Source organism: Macrobrachium nipponense, chromosome 33 (genome assembly GCF_015104395.2).
Source record: "Macrobrachium nipponense isolate FS-2020 chromosome 33, ASM1510439v2, whole genome shotgun sequence".
Lineage (NCBI taxonomy): Eukaryota > Metazoa > Arthropoda > Malacostraca > Decapoda > Palaemonidae > Macrobrachium > Macrobrachium nipponense.
In genome coordinates, this window is record NC_087219.1 from 51,900,579 (window position 1) to 51,926,982 (window position 26,404).

A 26,404-nucleotide genomic window follows, 5' to 3' on the forward strand; every position below is an offset into this window, starting at 1 on the left:
TACCCATACTGGTCTATCCGTCTGCAGCGAAGTTGTTGTTCTCGGGGTAAGTGGGGATAGGACACCGACACTCAATGTTGGGGTGTCGATGGTATGTGGGTACTGTGACAAGAAGCCGTTTAGGACGAAGAAAAGATTGTTATGGAACAACCGAACTAAGTCCACAGCGAAGTTCGTAACAGACTTGGGCGCTCTGACAGCTGCCTACTGACTGCGTTCGGTAGGAGGGGGGCAAGTTGTCCAAGCACCCAGAGGCAAGTTCCAGTGACCTTCGCCTTAACAGGGTTATGCCAAGAGACTAAACAAATAATTTGTTCGTCACCGATGCCAGAAGGCAAGGTGATGACTCTCTTAAGGCATGTGCCCAACAGGCGAAAGTCAATTGCCTTCTAGAGACCGCGGTCCTTGATGGCAAGATATCTCATAGTATAGTTGATTCTCGGGTTTAAAGGAGAAACACACTATGTGACGTTGAAGACGAAGGTGTACACAGAAAATGCAACCTACGCTTTCACAGCTGAACCGAGAGAGGATTCTCAAGATTCTGAACCTGTGCTACAAAGACTGAGAACGCTAACCGCTATTGATTGCTGTCCGGTGAGGACCGTAGTTGCAATAAAAGCGGAGCGCTTCCAGTAATGAAGACAGGGAACTACTGCCTGAAGAACTGCTTCTTCAATGGGCTGAACATTTGGAAGTAGAGCTGTCAGGTCGGAGAGTAGGCGATGTCTTCTGACATATCTGTTAATTCGGGGCGAGCAATGAAAATTGCAACACCTACGAATACGAGATAATTTTGAAGAACAAACTCAGATGTCTGCAAAAATCATTCGCATTATCGCAGTGCGATGCAGCGGTTGACCTAGTACAGACTTCTGTTACCGTGCGGTAAACAAAAAGAAAGATGACAGAGTCCAAGAGATATCTCTGTTGAAAATTCTCGCAATGTCGAAGGCGATGAAATCGAGCGTCACAGCAGTAGATGTCCTTCATTATTGCGAGAATCCCCGTTAATCAGAGACCTAAGTCCATGATTGTTGGGCAGAGATACGGTTCGGTAGTCAATCCAACCAGGGGAGAGAGAGACGTAACCGACCGTGCATCTCAGAGACCTAGCTGATACTGAGCCGCTATCAGGCAGTTCAATACGCAGTAGCTCTCGGTGACTCGTCATCCTGAGTTGCCAGGTAATCCATTATTCCACGAAGGAATGCGTTCGGCTAGAACCCATCGAGCATAAAGAATACGCTCGAGCAATTATATTTAACCGAAACGAGGTTTCGGTAAATACAAAAGCTGATTTGGTGTTGTCATGACAATACCAAGTATCTAAAATCGAAACTGATAACTGCTGGGAGGTTGCAGGCAACCCCGAGTTGCAGTTCAATTAAGATACAATTCGTCTCGGTCACAAACCGTAGAGTTAACTACGGTATGCGCCTACCCCACGGACAATTCAACTGTTAAAGAATCCTGTTCGCGAGGGTACAATATAAACGTAGTATATTTGTTGAGGTTGCTGTACCACGACCTCCATCCTAAATTCTTTTTCCCCTCGAGGAATGAGAATAAGGATTGGAGATCGAACGCCTTCGTTCTCTTATTCAAGAGACGTGAAGGAGAAGTCTTTCCTAAAGGAAAGCTTCAATGGTGAACAGAATACCGAAGACGATAGTTCAGCCAAACTGGAAGTTCCCGTCCGTGTTCTTCTCTATTCCAGGTTAAGCGCCTACTGTGAGATACTCTTCTTTCAGCAGCGGTCTTCTTCCAAATGCTAGAAATTACAGGAATTCGAGCATAAGCGAGGTTCCCGATTATCGTGTAACAATTATCGGGGATTCTCGCTCACTTTGGACCGTGGTCTCGCCTGAGTGTTGGAGATCGTAAAAACTCGAACACTCTGAGTGCGCTAGAAATTCCGTAGAATTCTAAGCACTCTGCGAAACCCCCCACCGAATTCGTCAGACGATATCGGCTGGTGGTCCTCTCGATTCCCGTAGAAATCGAGAAAGGGGCAGGATCCCTCCTCAATGACCGGGGCTTACGTCAGGGGTAGGACCCGAAGGTGCCCCCGGTAGCGCAGCCCCTAACGTGGGATCTTACAGAGAAATCTCTGTAGGATCCCTCCCCTTTCCCTCGTAGCCGTAAGGAGAGAGGGAATGGGGGAGGAATTGGATACTGGCTCGCCTTCCCAGCGGATCTAGCAGTTGGAGAAGAAAAGGAGCAGCCATCGCCTTACGGCGATGGCCCTCTCAGAGCCTGGGAAAAACGTATCGTCAGGAGAAAACGTTTTCCCGAGGAGGGTTACGAACTCATACTGTAGGTAAGTGTCTGCCGCCACTGTGAACGTCGTCTGGGTGGGGCTGATCGACACCTGACAGTAGCAGAGCCGATACCGCTCCGACTCATTTCCGTCCTCGTCGAGGTCGAAAACCTCAGGAGGACCGAAGGGGTATTTAAATACGGTGTCCGAAGACACGTTATAAACGCCTCTGTCGCAGTAGAGGAGGTGAAGTAGCTTGTTCGACCGTCCAGAACTGAGAGAGCCTTCTTGTCCGGAGACGAGAGACTACCTGGTTCAACACAGTCGGCAAGCTCCGATCGCGGCCGACCCACCGTCGATTTGGGTTCCCTCTCGGGCCCCAAAACGACTCGAGCCGAGACGTGGCTCTGCTGGTGGGAGCGGCGATCCTTCCCGAGGTCATTGTGCTGACGAATCAGCGCCGTAACCTCGGCAAAGTTCCTCTGGATCTCGGAAAGGTCACGCATCTTGCAGAGTGGGACCGTTAAGCCCTTCGAACAAGAGCATATTCCGAGAACCTTCCTCCTAAGAAGGGGGAACAGCGACAGCCTCTCGGTCTTCCCCATCCACTTGCGCATACGCCCTGGCCGTCCAAGAACCGTGCCTGGCACGTAGGGCGTTGTGGTGGATCATGAGGGGCGCACCCCTCACGATCACTCCTCAATACCTCGCTCCTCCCGGTGTAACCCGAGGTGGTTGAAGGTACGGGAGAGGCAGACCTGACGCTCCCTCGTTGCTCGCTGGCAGAACCAGCAGGCTTGGAGGGCTTCAGGCGATCGTCAACCCGCGGTGGCGATCGAGCTGCAGGCCTGGTCGAACCGTCTCGCTGTGGAGAACGGCTGGACTGAGCACAGCGGCCTCGATCTCGAGTGTCAGAAGAGCTGGTGCTGGTTGCCGTACCCGATCGCTCTCTGTGAGAGCGACGGTCAGGCGACCTGCAGGCTCCACTGTCACAGTGAGACCGGTGCTTGTCCTCACGGCACGTCACGTCGCTGGTTCCAGCCGTGGCTGGCACCGGCGAACGGGAGGACCTCTTCCCAGCCTCAGCCCGTGGCCGGTCATGGACCGTCACGTCCCGGGTAGCCAGCTGTTCGCGCGAGAGAGCGAGAGCTGGTCTGGTGAGAGTCGCACGTGAGCGGCTGTCACCAGTCTTCCGCCGCCCGTGCCGTGAACCTGACGCTGAGCGGACTCAGAGGTCTGGTTCCTGGCTGCACGGTCGCTGGTAGGCGACCGTACACTCGGTACCTACCGTGCGAACGAGAGGCCGAGACGGAACCCTGATGCAGTGGCAGCACCACTGACACCAGGCGAGGAGTACCGGTGTTAGCCGGTACCCCTCCTCTGGTCCCCCGTAGTCTTCTTCCTTGCGGAAGAAGAGACGGGGCCCGCTCCCGAAGGAGCAGGAGGACCAGCGGAAGGAACCCTCCGTCCCAGCCGAGGTGAGACGGGTTCCGAGAAGCTCCGAGGAAGACTTCTTAGGAGGGAGGAGGCGACCTTCTTCTTATCCTCGGCTGTAAAGCCTTAGAAGTCGAAGGGGAAGAGGCGGCGGCCGACGACGATGAAGAAGATGAAGACGACGACCACCCGAACAACTTTCCTCCTCTTCTTCGTCAGCTTCCTCAGGACAGACGTAAGATCTGCTATCAAGGGCGGAGCCGGGGCTGCTGTAGCCGAAGCACAGGGCCCGGACGCACCTGTACAGACAGACCAAAGTCTGGGGTAGTACCACCACGAACAGGGACGACATCAGCAGGTATGGGCATCCTCAGGAACAGCAGGCACGGCAGCACATCATCGGTAGGGACAGCCAGCGCAGCAACGGCAGGAACAGCCAGCGCAGCAACGGCAGGGACAGCCAGCGCAGCAACTGCATCCCAGAATCGGCAGGTACGGCAGGCAGCACCGGAAACACAGGAAGTGGAGCAGCAGCCGCAACATCCTGGTACCGGCGGCAGGTCCAGGGGCGAGTTCTAGGGCAGCGGAAGTGTGGTCGCTGCAGCGCGGCAACCACGAGCGGCGGCGGCACGCCCCCCTCTCGGTACGGCGAACGGCACTTCACAGCGGCTGTAGGCAAGACTGATACCACGTAGGCGAGTACACCAGGTGAGGAGGGAGTCGTCACCTGGTTGCGCTGGTCACCACTCCATGGGTGACCGCAGTAGGCCCAGACATAGAACCGCAGCCCTGGACACCAGCACGCTCTGCAATTGGAAGGACGCCCATACCTCACCAAGGTCCACGCTCGTGGCAGTAGCACCTGCGGAAATAATAGTAGTAGCGATTAATTGTGGGGAAATCCCCTCGTGCGGGGGTTTGATCCCTCCCGAACGAGTGGAAGACCCCTCAATACAATTGTACATCGGGCACCGAGCGCCCTACGCGCTCGACGGATCGGGCGAGGAGAAGAACGCCGATAACCTCACCCCCCCCGCCCCCCCCCCAAGGGGAAGAGCCATCTGTGGGAACTGAGCGGGGGGGGGTCTCGTTCCCCACCCCGCCACAGTACCCATGTAGCAACAACAAAATAAGACCCTAGAGCAATCGTGCCATCGGCACGATACAAGGCATAAGGATCAATTCCTGACTGAGCGGAACTTGAACCAAATATTGATGCAATCAATAATAAGGAACAAAATGAAAATGCATCTTGCAAAACGATTCACTTCACAATGAATAAGGGCTCGGATCGAGCGCATTTGCGCCCTCGGTACCGAGCGCAAGGGTGAAAGGTTCATTCCTTACCTTTATGGATCAAGGTTTCTGGAAACCTTGATCCATAATGAATTGATGCAATCAACAAATATATGAAAATGAAAAGACTACTGCGCTTGCGATTTCACTTCATACAAATAAAAAGGGGAAGGATCAATTCCCGTGAATAGCGGAACATTGATCCCAGTCAACAATGCAATCTCAATAAAAAAAAATGAAAATGAAAAAGAACTGCACTTGCGATTTCACTTCATTCAAAATAAAAGGGGGAAGGATCAATCTCCGGGTAAGCTCGGAAACTGATCCAAAATGAGTATTGCTACAATAAAAAATAATATATGAAAAATGAAAAAAGATACTGTACTTGCGATTCCACTTTCATACTGAATAAGTTTCCGTGCCGAGCGCATTCGTTCGGCAACGGGCATACAGGTCAAAAAAATATAAATGAAAAGAGCACTTACTTACGATTTTCATCTACACATTTCCAACCCAATATACGCTCGGAGCGAGCGCTCCCGCCCTCGGCACCGAGCATACACAATACGAGGATCATTCTGGGAAAATGAATTCCCGCAATTACGCCCTTCAGTCCCGGCACTCGGGTAATCGGAGGGCGTTGTGAAGCCAAGATCCTTTAATTCACAATTGAATTCAATGAAATGATTGTACTTACAGTTCAGTTTCACTAGATACATAGAAAAAGAAAAACACATCATGCGAAAGCAAACGACGATGAAGCGGGCAGAGAGCGATGATACACGTCCACACGCCAGCAGCCGAAAGCAAAAGTGATTTGTTTACCTACCAGTCGCGCGCGCGCGCCGTCGGACAAGCAGTTAACTACCGAACCCCTTGTTCGAAAGCTTACGACCTATCCAGCTGCCGCTAGTACCTTCCTATTGTAAAAGGACCGAAGGTTTGTATGCCGTGCGGAACAAACACATTATTTGAATGTCACATTAATTTTTAGACAAAAGGAACGAGATGAATATTCAAATTGCTGGTATTGCAGAGCAAAGCAAAAAAACTGTAATGACAAATAATTCAATAGAATAACATAAAACATACAAGCAATAATACAAATGGAATATTTTTACTAGATTTTCTCAGAATCAATGATTGGTAGAATCTGAACAAGAACATTTCCAATTACAGTAACAACAGACCACCACCACCAACAGCAATTGCTAAAATATTGCAAACAAAAATTAAAGAGCAATTCTTATAATACCATTCATAATGCTTACCTTTCCTAGGTACATGCAGGGCAACTGTATCAACATAATATTTCTTCTCATTTGTCTCCTGGTTTTCACTGATTCCAACCCAAGAAGGAATGTCAAATTTTGGAGAATCTTCACCAGCATATCCAACCCTAAGTGAGGAGTACCCTGGATCAAACACAAGGGCCCCCACTTCATCTGCAAATAATAATAATAATAATACAGTAAGGTATACAAACACTGTGCTACATACAAAATATGATATGACTAACTACTGTAACTTAATGAAGCTGTCTAGACAGAACTGCCTTCCCTCCATTCCTACAACCACGCTGACATGTAGCCTTACTGTATCTGGTTACTTTTTCAACAACGAATATTTTCAAATTAATTATCATGAATACATAATCAACTTATGCAATCTAATATCTTTTTACCTGGCTGTGATGAACCTGGAATTTACCTTTGAACTCTATCCTGTGGTAAGGGGGACCCGATGGGACTGCGGGATTTTGGGTGGGGTAAATCACTTGGGAGAATTATGCCATACAACTCTATCCTACGGTAAGGGAGACTGATTGAAAAGCGCAGTTATGGGTGGGATAAAACACTTGGGGGAAGGTTTTGCCGTGTTATTTGGTTATTATTTCCTCTTATTTATGACATTTGAAACACAAAATACAAGCGGAAATAAGTGATAAAAAACCGATAATGCAGCCATTTCACATGCAAAATCCACCTATTACTACTACTGTTATGATGCCGAATGCTACCACACATGCACCATGTTATAGGGGAGCTTTTGTTTCAGACACCGACTCCTAAGTTAAGTAAGAGAAATAATGGAGGTTTTGGAGGGGTACATGTATTTAACCAAACATGCTACAATATAAACCTACACTGCGATAGGACCGAGTGAAGAATTGTGGAGATTCATACATTAAGTTACATATATTCCTTTTCCTCATTTGTTTTAAAATCATGTTATATTATTTCAAGCTTTTATTTTCCGTTTATCATAGCATTTGTTAATAATGTGCACTGACGTGTTCTCACTTCATAATTTTCCCCTATATATCCTGCAATTTTACGTTACAAATGAGGTCAGACCCCTGAAAAATGCCTAAGGGGTGGAACTAGAAGGCCGTTTTACGACGTTTCAATACCTTTTTGTCAGTGACATGAAATTGGAAGGTGCTTGGGGATATTTCATACACGATTTATACATGATTTGTACATGAGTCACTCCCTTCTCTTTCCATTAGTATTCACTTCTGGCTATTTCCATTTCATCATTTAGAACACTTTCCTCACACATAACAATTTTTTTGTTAAAATTTTAGCTAATTATTAGAACATTTACATACGTATTCCATTTTATCGATTTAAGACATTTCAAGTTACACAATTCTCTCCCTTCTCTTTCCATTATTCATCTGTGTCTATTTGCGTTTAATCATTTTATGAGGCTTTCTCAATTTTCTGTTTTAGTAAATTACAGTCTGTATTCCGTCATGGTCTGTGTCCTAGGTTAGGTTAGGTTGGTTAAGGTTAGGTAACACATTGTACTATTACCCCTTTTTTGCAACCAAATTACCCCGAAAAATTACAGATATTTCTTAAGTAGATACAATCCAATGTTTCTAACCTTGTCGTACATCTGGCTGCCGAAAACCAAAGCGGAGCAGACTACGGATGTAGATTATGTTTTTTTTTTTTTTTTTTGCTAGCACTTTATTAGTATTTTGATTTTTTTAAATAACTGTATGCCAGAAATAAATGTAACCTTTAATGTTGCATGCTAAGAATGGCAAAATCATCGTTGCCACATTAGTGGAGCTTCACACATACGCCGATGCATTATTATAAACCGTTTCCATGAATTCTAGTTGTCATAGTAATGCAATAATGATAAAATTTGCTTTAATATTTAAGTAGATATACTTTCAATACATAGGCTGATTTCACCAATTTCCACATTTTGTGTAAGTCTTATATCCAGTAGTTTGGAGGGTGAAAACATACCAATTGGCAACAGAGAGAGAGAGAAAAGGAAGGCGAAGGAAGGAAGAAGGACAGGGGTGGCGGTGTAAGGGGGGGGAGGGTAGGTGGAGCTTTTTATGCGTGTTCGTATCCATTTCTGGATAATGGAGTTTTTGTCTCTTGGTATAAGGACAAGTGTCGTTATTTTTTTTTTATGATTAGTGATTCACGATACCCTTATAAATTACGGCATTGGATGTACGTAATGCACTATAGCCAAAATTCCTCGTTCTGATGCGAGTGTTCGTTACAGAAAATATTGCCCAAAAACATGCTTGCACTGTCTTGCACTGTAGGTATGCTGCTTAGTTGTCAATCAGGTTTTTTGTAATCAAGTATTTTTTACAAGCTAGCAATTGTATAAATTTGTTTTATTTTTTCTCATTCAAAACATATAGCTACCCCTCAATGACGGGATCTTTCCTCTTTTAACGACTTTTTGGTCAATGCAAATTCAGCCCCATTAATTTCTTATGGTGCAAAAACAGAGGCCCAGGGACCGAAAGCGATTGTGTCACACTACGGCAGTAATACATCTTCATATATCCAAAAAGTAAATAATAAAGATATGTATGCGCATTACGATTATAACAATCACATGAATAGCTGATAACAATTTGCATGAATAACTGGTAAACTGTTCTGCAAGAGAGTTGAGTATAGCAATTATTTACAATTCGTACGAAAGTCAAGAAGTCAAGATGTCATGACGTCAAAATACAGGACTTAAAAGAACGTTCTAATTCCAAAAAATAATTACTTAAATTTGAGTCAGAATCGAGTTACTTTTTCAATAACGAATATTTTCAAATTAATCATCATAAATATGTAAAATATTGGTTTTACTATTTATTCAAAAAATTATCTAAGTGCACGCTTCATCGTCGTCTTCTACCAAAACAATTGTTTACTTTAAAACGTCCTGGTAAGGGACTGTGTTCCGATTGTTGTGACGAAAGTGCCCCAGCGTCTGTGGGTACAAGTGGTGTACGGATTTATCACAGGAAATGGGAAGTTTGTTGACACAAGCGACTCCATAAACATCGAGATGGCGTCAATCTTCTAAAATACTGAAGCGTAAGTAAAAATTTTGAAAGCGTTTTGGTGAGATTTGCACTGCCGTGTACACCCTTTTCACTACCCTCTGTTTAAATCTTAAAATTTGGCCTTAATTTCTAACTTTGGAGAAAATACTTACTTCGAAAGGAGAGTAGAGGTCTTTAGCTACGTTTCTCACCAACAAGTCGCGAATGATGCCCATCTCCGGTGTCAGGACGCGTTATAAGTACTTTTTCGGAGGGTGGCATTCCGTGATCGTCGGGGAGTTGATTCAGGCCAGGCGGTTGTTTACCCAAGTAAGCTGTGATAGGCCTACTGTTGACAGTAGCCTAAGGATGGGCTACCTAGTAATAGAGAGGTTATTTTGTTTTAGAAACAAGAAGTAGTTTATCGTTACTTACCTCCGCCATAAACACCTCCACTCATTGTTTTCTAAATACTGTTTTGTCGAACGACTGGTTGCTACGAAGAGGCCGGGACGCTAATATTGGAGACTAGGAGTCGGCGACTCGATGCTGACACATGTAAACAAAGGAAGGTTTACCAAGCTTACAAAATGGTACCCATTAAAAGTTGAAATGGTAATGTTTCTCTCTCTCTCTCTCTCTCTCTCTCTCTCTCTCTCTCTCTCTCTCAATAAGAAAGTTTTTGACAAGATATACGTATACATATGAAAAGGGAATTTTAAACAACCTCGCGCCTCTGACCATTTCGATTGATCAGTTTCAGACTTATTTTGATTCATAATGACATCTCACATAACTCGAATTTTCCGACAGAGTAAGTTAGGCTTGCCAAATAAAAACGTGTTATAATATAATTTCATTACTGAAAAAGCGGAAAAAGTTCGAATACATAATAGCAATAGTAATGTAACAGTAAAATCGTTCCACTATAGCTACTTGTGACTCTCGTTAAAACGGCGGATTAGAACTGACCGGGGAAAAAATTTAACCAAATTATTCTTTCACCAATGTGTTCTGATAAGTCCTTTATGTATTAACCAACCAACCCCATCAACCCCTCTCCCCAAAAAATACGTTCGGGGGTCCCTAGGGGGCCAAAAAAAAAAAAAAAAAAAAAAAACAAAAAAAAAAAAAAAAAAAAAAAAAAAAACAGAAATAGCTATTTTTTATATTTCATTATATACGAAATTAAAGTAGATAAATTATTTAAAATATATAATGATGTATACCTTTCTTTGTTAGTATAGTACCTATGATTCAACAAAGGATGATGTTAAAAACCTGAAAATGCATCTTTTCCTAATTTTGTCTTTTAACTTTTTAAATTGACATTTTCTGAAAACGTTTTCGCTGCACTATTAAAATATTTTTTTTTAAATCAATATAATGGCGTATTATAACTATATATCTTACTCAATTGTGAAGGTGGTATGTTCGAAAAGAGTTCCCAATAAAACTACATATAAAATTAGAAAGGGAATCTAAGCGTCGAACCGGGGACCAATATGTAACCAGATAATTCCTTTACCAATATGTTCAGGTAGGTCCATAGTAGTAACAGGAAAATAAAAATAAAAAAGTCCGATGCCTCTGGCGAAATTTTTAGGCGGGCAAAACCCGCCCACGTCCCCTCGCTATGTTTTACATTTTCGCGTTATACTCATAAAGAATGAATTTTATAACAAACGTTATTACATGCAAAATTGTAGTAGATTAAATTACCTTTCTAATGATCTATAATGATGTATACTTTGTGGTAACAGTATAGCACCTATGATTCCACAAAGGTTGATGTTAAAATCCTGAAAATGTATTTTTTCCGAGCTTTATTTTTAAGCTTCACTCCAATATTAAAATACAAAATTGTCTGTATAATGATGTCTATTTTATTTAATTTGTGAAGTTGGTACCTATCTGCTCAGTTTTAAAAATGTTCCCAATGAAGTTCAATAAGTCCGCTACTTTCACGTTAGATATCATGTGAGATGAGGCGATTTCCGCCTTTAAAATAATAACTGATATGAATAAGATGATAGTCTTTTTGACCACAGCGAATTCTTAGATTACAAACTGTCTCATTTGCTATGGCCCGGCCTGACCCCCTTTTTTTCAAAAGCTTAGAAATTAAAAATGCATTATGACGATAAACAACTTTTTTCTTCGCAGATGAATAAACTGTATACGCAATGGTGTAAATCAATGTATATTGATATATCAAGGGTATGAACATCCGGTGATAGGACAGACGATTTTCTGCTGGAAGAACTGGGAAATTGAAGGCAAACGAAAGAATTAGACATTTTTGTAAAATATGCATAAAAAAAAGAAAATGCAACACCAGGTACAAATGAAATGCCTTTTATTGACGAAAACAGAAGGCTATGTAAATGCACTAATTGATGAAATAAAACAATCTGGTGTATGAAGATTAACTTGTGGATAAGAGTCCCAGTTACAAGAGACATAAAAGATTTTATAAGCATCTGGAATAATCACAGCCTGATAATCAACGAAAATAAACCAAAGTAAAGATATGGATGTTTATCCAACTTAGCCATGAGTGACAGTAATTCAGTTATTAAAGGACAAGTAAAAACATCTCCATTGCTAACTAATCTTATTATGAAATAACATAAATTATAGATAAGCCGGCCGTGCATACTGAAAAAAGATGCTCTTAGAAAAAATATTTCATAAATATTCGAAACATAATTTGCTGCTCCATTATTGCAAACTGAATCAAATTTGTTCCTGCAAGAAAAATGTCAACTTTTTTATATAATCAAGTGTTCACGTTAGTTCGCTGGAACTACACTGAGTATATATACCAACCCATCTGGTGTTGTGGAATAATCAGAAATTAAAGACAACCAATCACTGTTTCAGGATGGACTATGGCAAGCGAGGAATAAAAGATAGCAAATCAAATGAAGAAAAGAAAACTTCCGATATACAGGATGTATGTACTAAGAAAAGAAGTGACCGGCTTAAGATAAGTGAGAAACAATACTAACAAAAAGAGGGAAGCTACTAAAATTACGAGCAGACATGAAAAGGCTGCGGCTGTTTGTGAATAGTTATATCAACAAAACAAAACAAATAAACCGGCACCCTCACCCTATAAACTAATCGACAATAATGACTTGTAACTTCGCAAAGATTTAATAAGAGTTATAAACAAGAAATAGATGTTATTTTTTAACCGAGGAGAAAAGAAGTGGCTGTATTATCCTGTACTCCTACAGAAAAGGAAAAATTTCGAAAGCTCAGAATATGAAGATACCCATGAATAATAAAGAAAGAAAAACACTTTGTGATGTTGACCTCATTCCCAAGGTGAATGTTATACAATGGAAACTTCCCATATTACTGCGTTGTGCCACAAAATGACGAACAAGAGAGCAACATCGCACCCCAGAATTTAAAAGACAAAAAGTAAAACTTAACACCCAGGATTAAAGAACATTAACCGTCTTCCGAATAGTATCCTTGACTCTTAATTTGTCGTTTCTTGAAAATACGCAACAGCAGCGCGTTGAAAAATTCTGAAGGAGTAATATTTCACTGGAAAAATAATCAGATTCCGTATAACAAGAAGTCGACTGTCATACTGCGCTCTGTGGTTAATGATATCCCCATAAGATATATATATATATATATATATATATATATATATATATATATATAGATATATATATATATACATATATATGTATGTATGTATATGTACTATACCCCTCAAGAATGCAGGCTGTGGTACAGGCAGATGGAGGCCACACAAAATATCAAATACTCAGAGAGAAACTTAAATAAATACCTGTTCTGAATTACTTTTGTTTTTGTCCATATCAATTTTAGTTTATGCTGTAGAGGGGGGGCCTCTAATTTCTAAATACCCTGTATATATAAATAATATATATATATATATATATATATATATATATATACAGGGTATTTCGAAATTAGAGGCATAAAACTAAAATTGATATAGACAAAAACAAAAGTAATTCAGAACAGGTATTTATTTAAGTTTCTCTCTGAGTATTTGATACTTTTGTGTGGCCACCTTCATCTGCCTGTACCACCAGCCTGCATTCTTGACGGGGGTATGATTTCAGGAAATCGCAAAAAAGTCGAGACTCAAACTCCATTTCCCTGAGCACTTCGGTCACCTCTCTTCCCAGGTCGTCGAGGCTTTGTATGCCATCATAGTTCACTGTGCGCACTTCAACACGATCCTTTAAGATACAAGTACCAATGTTTTCACACACATTAAGGTTAGGGGAGCTAACTGGAAATTCACTTGATGAGAAGAAATCGATACCACTGTTTCGAAGTAGCTCCTGTGTCTGAAGAGCCTTGAAACATGATGCCTATCATGCAAAAATGTGACTTCTTCACAGATAACCACATTTTCAGGATCTTTGAGGAAAGGAAATACTCCACCAGTAAGCACAGTTTCTCTGAAGTATTCGCCATTCCATGACTGTCCTTTTTCTTTGATGATCCACATTAACCGTTTGGCTGTGAAACAGAAAAAAATTCCCAAACATTCAGGAAATTTCAAAACTTGGCAATAGCGCACGTCATAGCTGATATCCAACTTTGCAGCCCAAATTATGTAATTTTTATGATTTGGCTTCCTGACTGTGTAAATGAATAATTCGTCTGATGCGGCAACATGGAGAAAGTCAGCTTCATCCCAATCTTTAAGAAATGAACCACAAAACCATGCAGTCTTCTCTCTATTGCTGAGTGATGTTGGGCTTGCTTGATACCAGATTTTTTTCAACTCATGATATATAGCATTATGACTTCTATTCTTTCCCCTTTTTGTTTCTAGTTCAAGCGCCAATTCAAGTAAAGACTTTCTTGGTCTACTCACTGCCTCAGCTATGATGTCTTTTGACTCCTGAGAAAGGACTTCAGGCCTTCCAAGATTCTCACTCTTTTTGCGATGACTGTCATATGGATTTTTGTTCCAGTTTCTTTTAACAAAGGATTCATCTCTTTTAATGTATTTAGCTATCCAGGAACATGAAATGAAGGATGTGCCAGCATCCCTGGCCTCTCTAAAGGTTATAGCCCAGTCGGTCAATGCCATCTGCGATTCAATTCATGAAGACTTCAGAACCTTCTCGACTTCATCGATGCAAGTTACAGATCAAATCATAGCCGGTCGCCCGAAAGGGGGCCTTTCTTTCCTGTGGCACAAATCATTAAACAATATGATAAAGGTGATGACCTACAGGAGTGACAGATTGCTGGGGCTTCAAGTGACAGTAGGGAACTCTAAAATCCTAATTATTAATGTTTATATGCCATGGGAAAATAACAATAATTTTGATCATTACTGCATGATCCTAGGGGAGTTATACAGTATTATTCATGATTCTCCTGCTGATCATATTTGTATAATCGGGGACCTTAATTCTCACCCCAAAAAACAATTTTATAATGAACTTACTCGCTTCTGTCAAAATCATGCTCTCCAAATTAGAGATGTAATGCTCCTCCCTCCCTCCTCCTATTCATATGTACATAATAGAGCGGACGCTATTACAACCTCCTGGCTGGACCACTGCATCACATCTCCACAACTTCATGATTCTATTATGACCTGCAATATTTGCTATGATCTTGTAACGGGCTACGATCACATCCCATTACAGGTGTCATTCAGTACCCCATCCCTCCCTACCGTGAACCCCCAAATTGTTCGCCCACCAGCAGTAAACTGGGATTTTAAAATCCAACAGAAAACCAGATACTTTAGGGCGACCACCACAGGAGGGATCTGAATGAATTCTATTCGAACATAATCTCCGCTATGCTTGCTTCGGGCAGGACTGCCTACTGATTTCGTCAAGGTAATTCTCGTAATATACCTGGATGGAATGACTTGGTTAAAGATCTGTATACATACTCACGAGAAATGTTTTTACTGTGGAGGCAAAATGGTAGCCCCAGGGAAGGGCACACTGCATTACTAATGAGACAGGTGAGAGCGCAGTTCAAACTTGCTCTTAAGCATTGCAGGTTAAATGAAAAACAACTAAGAGCTGATGCAATGTCTATAAACTTAGAATCTGGTGATTATCTTTCGTCTTGGAAAGATATCCAGTCCTTAAATCCCAAAACTAAAAGCTATCACAGAGAGTAGGGGAAGCAGTCGGAGATGAAGCTATCGCAAGTATGTGGGGCGATCACTTCAACAATATCCTGAATTGCATAAATGATCAAGATTCCCGAAGGGATGTAGATAACCTCCTTACTGACAACATTCAATTTCATTTTGCAGACCGTATTACGCCAGGTAACATCAGCGATGCCATAAACAGCCTACCTAATATTAAATTGCCCGGCTGTGATGGTCTTCCCTGCCCAGAGAGGCCTTCAAATCTTTTGGCCTAGCTGCCCTATTCAATGCGTGCATAATTCACCGGTTTCTTCAGACTCCCTACTCTTAGTTCACTTGATACCATAATCAAAAACAAGCTAAAGGATGCAGCTGACCCTGGCAACTACCGGCCGATTGCAATCACAACGATCGCATCGAAGATACTTGAGTCTGTTCTTCTAGTGAGACTTCTCCCCTTTCTACACACCACTGAAAACCAGTTCTGGTTTAAAGCAAACCACTCAACCGATACCTGCATCTACATACTGAAAGAATGGCTGAATTATTATCTATCATCAGCCTCTCCTGTTTTCCTTTGTTTTGTCGATGTGAGAAAATCATTTGACAAAATAAACTACCTGAAGCTCTTCCTGAAGCTGCATAAAAGGGCATTTTACATTGCTGGTTCTCCACAAAGCAATTCTGTGTCAAATGGGGTAACGTATTATCTTACACCTTCGGCTCCCTAAACGGGCTTCGGCAAGGGGGCATTCTCTCTCCATACCTGTTTAATATGTACACAGATGCCTTGAATGTCAAACTGAACTCACTCCCAATCGGATGCACCGTCAATGAAACAACTATAAACAACCTCTGTTACACCGATGATATGGTTCTGATTTCCCCATCAGTGCAAGGTCTCCAACGACTCATCGACACCTGCCGCCAATATGCAGAGGAATTTGATATAATCTACAACAAAACCAAGACCCAGTGCCTGTCGCTGCTCCCGAGATCGCCTAAGCATATTGCAGAACCACAAATTTTCCTCGGAAACCATTGGCTGGAATTTATGCACGAATTTCCGTATTTGGGTCACATTATCACCGACGACCTAAAAGATACGGCAGACATTGAACAGAGGCGTCGTAAAATATGTGCAGCTGGCAACAAGATTGTAAGGAGGTTTGCCTTCTGTCACCGAGACGTGAAACTGCTGCTCTTCCGCTCGTACTGCTACAGTATCTATGGGTGTTCCCTCTGGACGAACTATACCCGAGAGACCATGAGACCCATCACTGTTGTGCACAATGACATTCTGAGACGCCTCACAAACACTCCCCGCTACCACTCCGCCACACAGATGTTCATAGAAAACCACCTGGACAATTTAAAAATCATTGTTAGGCGAACAATGTCCAGTCTGGTAACCCGAGTGAGAAACAGCAGCAACTCGCTCATACAAAGCATCCTAAGGAGTGAAGCAATAAGATCTAAATTGTGGGAAAGATGGGAAAATGAGGCCTTTGTCCCCTAAAGGACTTAATCTCTGTATTGGCCCCCTAAAGGACTTAATATCTGTATTGGCAAGATGCCATCTGCAGTTTTTGTCATTATTACATTTATTGCTGATATTTTAATTTTTCATTATTACTGTAATTACTATCAAGTTAAAGTTTTTTTTTTTTTACATTCAATTTTTGTATTTATCCCTCTGGACCTGACTACTGTAACCACCTAAGGTCTCTAGTTGAAATTTAAGTTATATAATATGTGCACTAACTGTTATTACTCTCAATGCATATTTTTTTTCTCACCAATATTATTAGTTATTACCAGTATTATGATTACTAGCTTTTATGCTACCTCAGCTATTTTGTGGATAAGTGCCGATTATTCATTTTCTTTTTCTTTTTTATCATGTCTCATGTATCTAGATTGTGTATGTTACTGTCTGTATTTTGTATATTCAATGTATATGGCCCTGAGCTGAAATAAAGCATATTATTATTATTATTATTATTATAATCCATCTGATTTCCTCCGAGTCGTTAGCCATGGCTGTTTCTAACTCTGTCACACACACACACACACACACACACACACACACACACACACACACACACACATATATATATATATATATATATATATATATATATATATATATATATATATATGTAAGGCCTAGGGTTTTGATTAATAATATATTGTTCGTGCGTTCTCTGTGACCTGTGGAATGTGGAGAACAGTGCAGAGGTGACGACCTGAGAGTAGCTGATGAAATGAGTTTCTGGGGGTGGCGTGAGATAAAAGTGCTTAGTTCAGGAAGTCAATGTACGACAGTTTATGAACTCTTCTCAAAGTGCCTTTGTGAAACCGGATGCAGCTAGAAACCATGAGGCGCTAGCGAACTGTGTGTTTGTATGTGCGTGTGTGCCTCTTTCTGTTAAATAAGTTCATACCCAAGCCTATGGGAGGGATTTTGACAGAGGGCTTCGAGTCACAGGCAAAGATGCCGTGGCATTCGCCGGGGGAGTTTTTTGTGACATAGTGTTTAGTGTCCCGGCCTGGCTGTATGGGTAAGTGTTAAGTGCTTTAGCCAAAGGGATGGCTTGTGATATCTTGTAAGATATCAAACTTGTGTGTACTTACCGGGATATGTCTGTATCTTTGAAAACAGACGGATCTGAATGCCGGGGGACAAAGAGTTCCCTGAGGGGTGTGGACTTTCTTTGGTGACTAGACATTGTACTGTTTTTGAGTTTGTAAGACTGGATTACTTGGTTAATTGATTTATTTATTCTAGTTAATAAACGCTAATGTTATGATGCAACTCTCTCATTTTCATTACCTGTTAGAATGGAGAGATTCCTTGGAGAGAGAGAGAGAGAGAGAGATTGTCGGTGCTAGAGAGAGAGAGAGAGAGAGAGAAAGGTTATAAGTAATGGGATGTGTGGGTCTGCCTTCCGTTTCGTGTCCACGCTTACCTTATGAATACTGGGGGTTCTTCCCCCATGTTACAGTGGTGGCAGACGGTTAAGAGGGGATATAAAAGTGTTCTTTCTTTTCTATGCCTAGGAACGCCAATGTAGAGATGGGTGGCCAGTTAGAAAATAAAAGGGGTTATGGCTTAGCGATAGTTTTCGAACGACAAAGCTTGGTGGGATTGGGGAAAATCGTTAAACTGTTAGTTTTCAGTTACTTAGTGAGAAAAAATGAGAAAATATCTGTCTGTTAACTGTGCTAAATGGGAGGGAAGGATTTTAGGGGACTCAGCATTTTTCCCAGGGAGTCAGCCTAGAAGCAGTGAGCGCACCCAGTGTGACTTTTGCTTGTGTAATGACGAGAGTGTTCCGAGATACCCGTGCGGGTGTTGTGTTTAATGCATATATCACTACCGCGTTTTACGAAGAATTTAGAGTTCCTTTTGTTCCCATTATGGAGTGGTAAGTGTTAAAACTATTGTTTATCAAAGGGAGAGGGTTTTTGTTTAAATATTTCAGGGTTATGGGATTGGTTCAAGAGGTCAACAAATTTTCTTGTCTTTGCCCATAGTGAGGTGTTTTCTTTATTTGCACGTGTTTATAATAGACGTATTTGTCTTTGTTTTAAACACATAAGAGTGTATTAAGGTGTATTTTTCTATGCATGTGAACTGTGCTTAGATAAGCATATTTGGCTTAGTGACACAGAGCGGCCACAATTTTACGGGCTCAGCACATTTCTGCAGAGAGGCGCCTTGCATTGCGAGGTGGGTACTAGTGTATACCTTGGGAAGGGGTCCTCAGACACTGTTCAAGGGGAGATGGGGGTACTGCTGGTATGCCTCGGGCTGTTCTGCCGCTCGACTGAGGGGTTGTTCTCACGGGGGGGAGAAATTTTTTTTTTTTTTTCTCAGTGTGGGTGAACTCCCCCTTTTTCTTTTTTTTCTTTGTGTTGGGGATGGGTCTGGCCTTGACATTGGATGCTAAGATATCAGCTGATTGATTAGTTGATGAAGTGAAATGCCCGTAGAGTCTTTTTTTTAGAAAAGAGATTTTTTTTCTCTCTCTTGGACGAAGAGAAAAGGAAATAAAAAGAGATTTTTCTTTTCCGTGAATGAGGGGAAAAGTAGTTAACATGCACGGGATGTGTTATATGTTTCTTTGTGCCTTGAAAGACACAAATATAAGGGGGATACACAGATTATTTTTTTATTGTGTTGGAGAAATTACTTTGAAATGCCGATGATTGGTGTTGTATCTGTGTTGTGTTGCAATGGTGTTATGAAATGGTGTTGCATCTGGAGAAATTGTATGCCATAGGATTCAGCAATACTGTTGTATGCTATTTGAATTTCACCCTTACTTGAGATCTTTGCAAGAGAATTATTGCTATGGAGAGTTATTATTATTATTAATAATTATTATATTTGAGATGTGTCACGGAGGGTTTGCTTAAGTATAATTATCATTACGGGAGAATTGTTTTACGAGAGTTTTGAGATATTTCATGGGAGATTAGTTGGTAATTATTACAGATAATTATTCAAGGAGAATTATTACAATGAATTAATGGGAGAAGTCTTGTCATAGTTAATTGTTGAGTTTTTGTAACTTAGGAGAATATTTCAGTGATTCACGGGGATGAGTTTTGCTGAATCTTGATGAATCTGACTGAATCTTGGTGAATTGTGGTGAAACTTGCTGAACTTTTGCTGAATTTTTGGAGAATGGACAAGCATTAACATTGGTGATATTTTTTGTACTGATACTGATGATTTTGATGATAGCAATTTTTTTTTGGTGATTTTGTGATAATGATATTTCTGATACTGATTTTTTATATACTAATACGTGGGTGCCGTAATGCTATCAAGGGAGGTGAAATCTTTTTTGAATATGGGAGGAACTAACAACACATTATTTTAGTTTTTTTTCCTTTTTTTTGTGTTTAGCAGATAATTGCTTGACATCTAGTGAGTTACGGGAGATAGTTAGTGGTGCCGTTGATTTTTCTTTTCTCCTTTTTTTGGAAATTAGCCATCGCTGACACAAGTTTTTTTTTACCAAGGGTGAATTTGAATTTATTTTTTCTCTCCAGTTAGTGTGAATATTATCTCAGTTCATGACTTAGAGTCATTGTTCGGGAACGTGTTCGTGTTTTAGCTATTTGATGCTATAGAGAAATATATGGGAGAATTTTTTGCACGTTTTGAATGCATACGTAATGGCACTACATTTTTTCTCTGGATATTTGTGTTCCAGAAATTGTGAGTTTTCTTGCACAATAACCTTGTTGTGTTTGTGACAACTTTGTGAGAGATATGAAACTTGGTTAAGTTTTCTAGTGGCCTATGTCGTAGTGCATATGGAGAAGTCTTGGCTAGGACACTGTGAATTGGGAGTTCTGTTATAATGACTTGTGGCACATTAGTGATTTTTTCTAGAATTTTCTAGACAGTTTTATTTGCCGAGTTTTTGCCCTTTTTTTTAGCAGTTATGCTAAATGGAGAGAGTTTTTATAGTTTTTGACTATAACATTGAGTTATTCTCTGGAGAATTGGAGTTAGAATTGAGATATAATTGAGATATATTATTTTGGAGTTATATTTGAGATATAATATATGGGAGATATATTTTTGGCCATTGTTGATATTTGCCAATAATGTGATGAGAGCTATGTTTAGTTCAATAATTTTGCAGCCATCTTTGTTGCAAATGGAGACACATATTTGGAGATTATGGGGCAATATTTGTGAGTATGTGAGTTAGTTGCCTTGAGTGCACATTTTTTGGAGATATATTTTTTGGAGCCTTGTTTTGTTCCACATGGAGTTATTGGGGAAATAGAGGTAAATATTTTGTATTTGCCGAAATAGAGGTGATTATTCTCTATTCTTGGAGTGGTGTTTTTTTTACTGACATGTGGCTGTTGGAGAAATAAGAGAATAATATAAGGGGGTTGGTTATTAACCAAATGGAGGAAATATTTTTATAACCGGAGTGGTGTTATTATTAATATGGTGTCTCATAATGGAGTTGGAATTAATCTTTGGCGGGTAACCCTTTTTTTTGTGGTCATGGAGTTTTTTTCGAGACAAAAGAAGATTTCTGTGGTTCTCTTTTTTGGTTTCGTGTCTATTTAGAGGCGAGTGTCATTACTGCATTACGAGTCCTATGGAGATGTGTGTGCATTTTTTATGTTCACAAGTGTGTTATTCTTGGAGAAATATAATTTGGGAAAAGTCATGTTGAGAGAATAAGTCTTTGAGACAGTCTTTGAACACATTAGTCATATCCTGGAGTTAATTCTGTGAAATGTGTCAGTTAGACCTTTTTTTCTAGAGAATCATGAGTTTCCAAACTTATGTGTCTGACTAGACAATTTTTATGCTACTGTTAGAGCATACGTCCGCAGGCGATTTTTCTGCTGACAAGCGATGTGATGAGCGCTGTGCTGTTTCTTTTCTTCTGATGATGATAGATCAGAATTTTTGCAATATCTGGAAATGTTGGCAATAGCATTTCACGAAAGCGCATGTGTGAGAGTTTGCTTTCTGGCAAATTCCATAACTTTACATGGAGCATTTCTTGGGAAAAACGCAGGAGTTATGCATATTATACATGTATTATGTATTTTGTGATTGGGGAAATCTTCTTGTGATTATCCTTTTTTTTTTATTATTATTATTTTTCTTCCTTTTCCTATGAGAGATATAATTTGGGGGATTGAGTTTTAAGTAGCATTTCTTTTTTGGACGGGAGATTTGATTTTACCGGGAGATGTGATTTTTCTGGGGTTGTTGCTTACGTAAATGGGAGTTTGACATTAAATCTCATTGTAATTAATTATTGAGCAGTAAAGGGGTTTTTGCTGTTAAAAGTTGGAGATTTTTACTGATTTTGTGGGTTGTTTAAATATCAGAACTTGAGAGAACATTTTTGGGCCTGGGTGTTACGTGATTCTTTTTTTTTCCTTGAGCTTATTGCGATTTTTTTTTTTTTTTTTCTTGAGAGCACATTCGAGTTTGAAATGTGAGTGCAGAATTCCGTGGAGTTGCTGTGATTTCTGAGCTGTGTGTGTGCTGATGTGTGAGTTTGGCGAATTGAGTTGGAGAACTAGAACTTGATGTTTCTTTTTTCTTTGAGAGTTGTGATGATGACTTATGATTTGGTAGTCATATTAAGGGAGTTAATTGGGAGACGTTCAGTTAGTATTTCTGACTTTTTGAGATCATTGTTTGATAGAAGTAGTATACCTGATTTAATTTTCTTAGATTGACTAAAGACCTGACTGACATACTAACGCCAAAAAAGTCGTTCCCCGACACCAGCAAGACGTCCACCAGCCGTGAAGAGAGGTTGCTGCCATGTTGTCCAGGGTGATTACAAGAATTTCCACGTGGGTGATCGAGAGAATTCTACAGCGTGTTTTTTGGGGATCCACAGAAGCCGTGAGAAGTCTTCTACGATGAGGGAGGCATTCCGTCTTCCTACAGTTAGCTACAGTCTACTGTCTGTTCAGCTACTTGCAGACAAACGAAGAGGGATATTCAAGAATCCTAATGCAGAAAATATAAGAGAAAATGCGTCTTGTGTTATTGGGAGAGATAAGAGTAACAGATTTTATTTTATAATGCCAGAGACGTGCAGTTTTACTTATTTTATTTTAAGCCGGCCAGTGTTTTGTGTTATAAGCAATTTTGCTAGGTGGGAGCTAGCATTTGTGCGAGGCCGAGCTATCTGTAAGGCCTAGGGTTTTGATTAATAATATATTGTTCGTGCGTTCTCTGTGACCTGTGGAATGTGGAGAACAGTGCAGAGGTGACGACCTGAGAGTAGCTGATGAATGAGTTTCTGGGGGTGGCGTGAGATAAAAGTGCTTAGTTCAGGAAGTCAATGTACGACAGTTTATGAACTCTTCTCAAAGTGCCTTTGTGAAACCGGATGCAGCTAGAACCATGAGGCGCTAGCGAACTGTGTGTTCGTACGTGCGTGTGCGCCTCTTTCTGTTAAATAGGTTCATACCCAAGCCTATGGGAGGGATTTTGACAGAGGGCTTCGAGTCACAGGCAAAGATGCCGTGGCATTCGCCGGGGGGAGTTTTTTGTGACATAGTGTTTAGTGTCCGGCTGTCTGGGTAAGTGTTCAAGTGCTTTAGCCAAAGGGATGGCTTGTTTGATATCTTGTAAGATGTTCCATTTTATTAACTTTGTCTTTAAACTTGTGTGTACTTACCGGGATGTGTTCTGTATCTTTGAAACAGACGGATCTGAATGCCGGGGGACAAAGAGTTCCCGGAGGGGTGTGGACTTTCTTTGGTGACTAGACATTGTACTGTTTTTGAGTTAGTCTGTAAGACTGGATTACTTGGTTAATTGATTTATTTATTCTTGTTAATAAACGCTAATGTTATGATGCAACTCTCTCATTTTCATTACCTGTTAGAATGGAGAGATTCCTTGGAGAGAGAGAGAGAGAGAGAGAGAGATTGTCGGTGCTAGAGAGAGAGAGAGAGAGAGAGAGAAAGGTTATAAGTAATGGGATGTGTGGGTCTGCCTTCCGTTTCGTGTCCACGCTTACCTTATGAATACTGGGGGTTCTTCCCCCATGTTACATATATATATATACAGACAGGCAGTCCCCGGGTTACGACGGGGTTCCATTCTTGAGACGTGTCGTAAGCCGAAAATCGTCGTAAGCCGGAACATCGTCAAAAATCCTAAGAAAACCTTACTTTTAATGCTTTGGGCGCATTGAAAACTATGTAAACTGCATTCTTATGGCATTTTTCATAAAAAAACCTTCAAATATTGATTATTTTGCATTTTTGGTGTCATATTTCAACTGCTAGATGAGTGTTATAGGCGTCGTAACCCTGGAAATAATGTCTGATGAATATAATTGAAAAGCGTCGTAACCTCGGAACGTCATAAGCCAAGACCGTCGTAACCCGGGGACTGCCTGTATAATAGATATATATATATATATATATATATATATATATATATATATATATATATATATATATATGTGTGTGTGTGTGTATATATGATATATATATGTATATATTATATATATATATATATATATATATATATATATATATATATATATAGTATATATATATATATAGATATATATATATATATATATATATATATATATATATATATATATATATATATATATACTATATATATATATATATCTATATATATATATATATGTATATATGTATATATATATATATATATATATATATATAATATATTGCTACTTTCAAAATGCATATATCCCCTCTTAGACTGTACAAAATGTTATGTAGAATTTTGGCAACATTTTTTCAGATTCGTAGATAGCTTAGAGATAGGATGTTTTAAATGTGTGTTCAGATTTTGCATAACATAATGTAAAAGAATATATAACGTAGAATGTAGAAAGAGAGAGAATATCTTTGTCCGTTCAAAGCTAGAGTTGTTTTTCCTAATCTGTCTACATGTTTGATAAGCGAGCTCGAGTCTTCATTGTGTTTTGGGATTCCGTCATCATGTGTGATAAGGGACTTCTGCTTCGGTCGATCGAGTCGAGTATGTGTCTTTTTTTAACAGACTGATCTCGTACGCGTACGTCTTTGCCGAGTGCCACGTGCAGATTACACATTTCTTTGTAAAGTTGCGTCATAATGGAAGCTTCTAGAAGAATTGTTGCCCAAAACGTTTTGTCATCTCCAGTCCAGCTTCCGTAAGGGAGAAGTTTTTCATTCGGGCTTAAAGACTCAAACCGTTCACATCTCTCTCTCTCTCTCTCTCTCTCTCTCTCTCTCTCTCTCTCTCTCTCTCTCTCTCTCTCCATCGCATAGCACTTTTGATCTTAAAGTAACGTAACGATTTCGTACTTATTAAATGGTCACTCGTAATTTGTAAATTTCAGATTTTATATTTCTTAGAGTTTATTTGGTATTATTTAGTGTTTTTTGTGGAATCTGAACAAACATTGTTGTGGTAACGGCGCCTGGTTTTGTGAAAGTGTGAAACAAGCTGCAGCAATGGTATACCAAAAAGGTAAAGTGTGTTATATTTTTATTAGTTGCAACTAATAACTGATAGGAACAGTGGTTAGGTAACAACTAATAACTAATAACAGATGGTTACGAAGGGTTTGGTAAAAACTAATAGTTACAATGTTTTGAGTGAAAAGATTTACACTTTTACACATTGCAAATTTTTGTGTTTTGTGTTTATTCATTTGAAGTGATTTTTATGTTTTGTGCATTTGTTCATTTTCTTATTGAAGTGTGCCTTTTTATTTTATATTCTGTGTGATTAATGCTTTTTGCCATTTTGGTATTGTCCACATTTTTCTGTATTTTCATTTGCATTCACAATTTAATTGACTTAGTTATTTTCATCAATTAATCATTGCACATTTAATTAAATTTAACACCTGTGAATTAATTTGCATTACTTAGAATTCTTTTCAAGTTTTATTATTGTTTAGCACTTGTGAATTAATTTCAAATTTTCAATTATTGCCTAACACTTTTGAATTTTGATTGAATTAATTTTCTTGAATTTTGTGATAAATTAATTTTGATTTAATTTTACTTAATTGATTCAAGAATTAATTAAACTTTACTTTGTTTTCAAGTAACAGTAATTTTCCCTGATATTGTGAATTTCACTTATAAATTTTGAGTTTAATAATAAATTTTTGTATTTAAAATTTTTAAAAGTACTTCATTTCTAACCAGTATATTTGCATTTGATTATATTGATGTTAGGTAGAAACATAGAGTGGTAATTGATCAGCTTTCCTTCAATTAATTTGAAGTGACTTAGAACCAGGGAAATACTTAGACTTTTAAAGTTGTTGATGGAGTGATGCCCTTTGATTAATTTAATTACTTACAAGATTACCTCACACCTGTTTTGATGAACTTAGTCTGATTTTCTGCAATATTGGTACGTTGTTAAGGGATCACCGTTGCC

The 26,404-nt window shown here is 40.0% G+C and overlaps 1 protein-coding gene across 1 annotated transcript in view; it reads right to left on the reverse strand.

Moving 5' to 3' along the window:
• Nucleotides 1-26,404, reverse strand: part of LOC135203186 (actin-like protein 6B) — a 411,151-nt gene that overhangs the window by 34,149 nt on the left and 350,598 nt on the right. The window contains 2 exon segments of the mRNA XM_064232898.1: nt 6,265-6,438; nt 9,744-9,857. Coding sequence (XP_064088968.1) covers nt 6,265-6,438; nt 9,744-9,768 — 199 coding nt within the window. The 5' untranslated portion in view covers nt 9,769-9,857.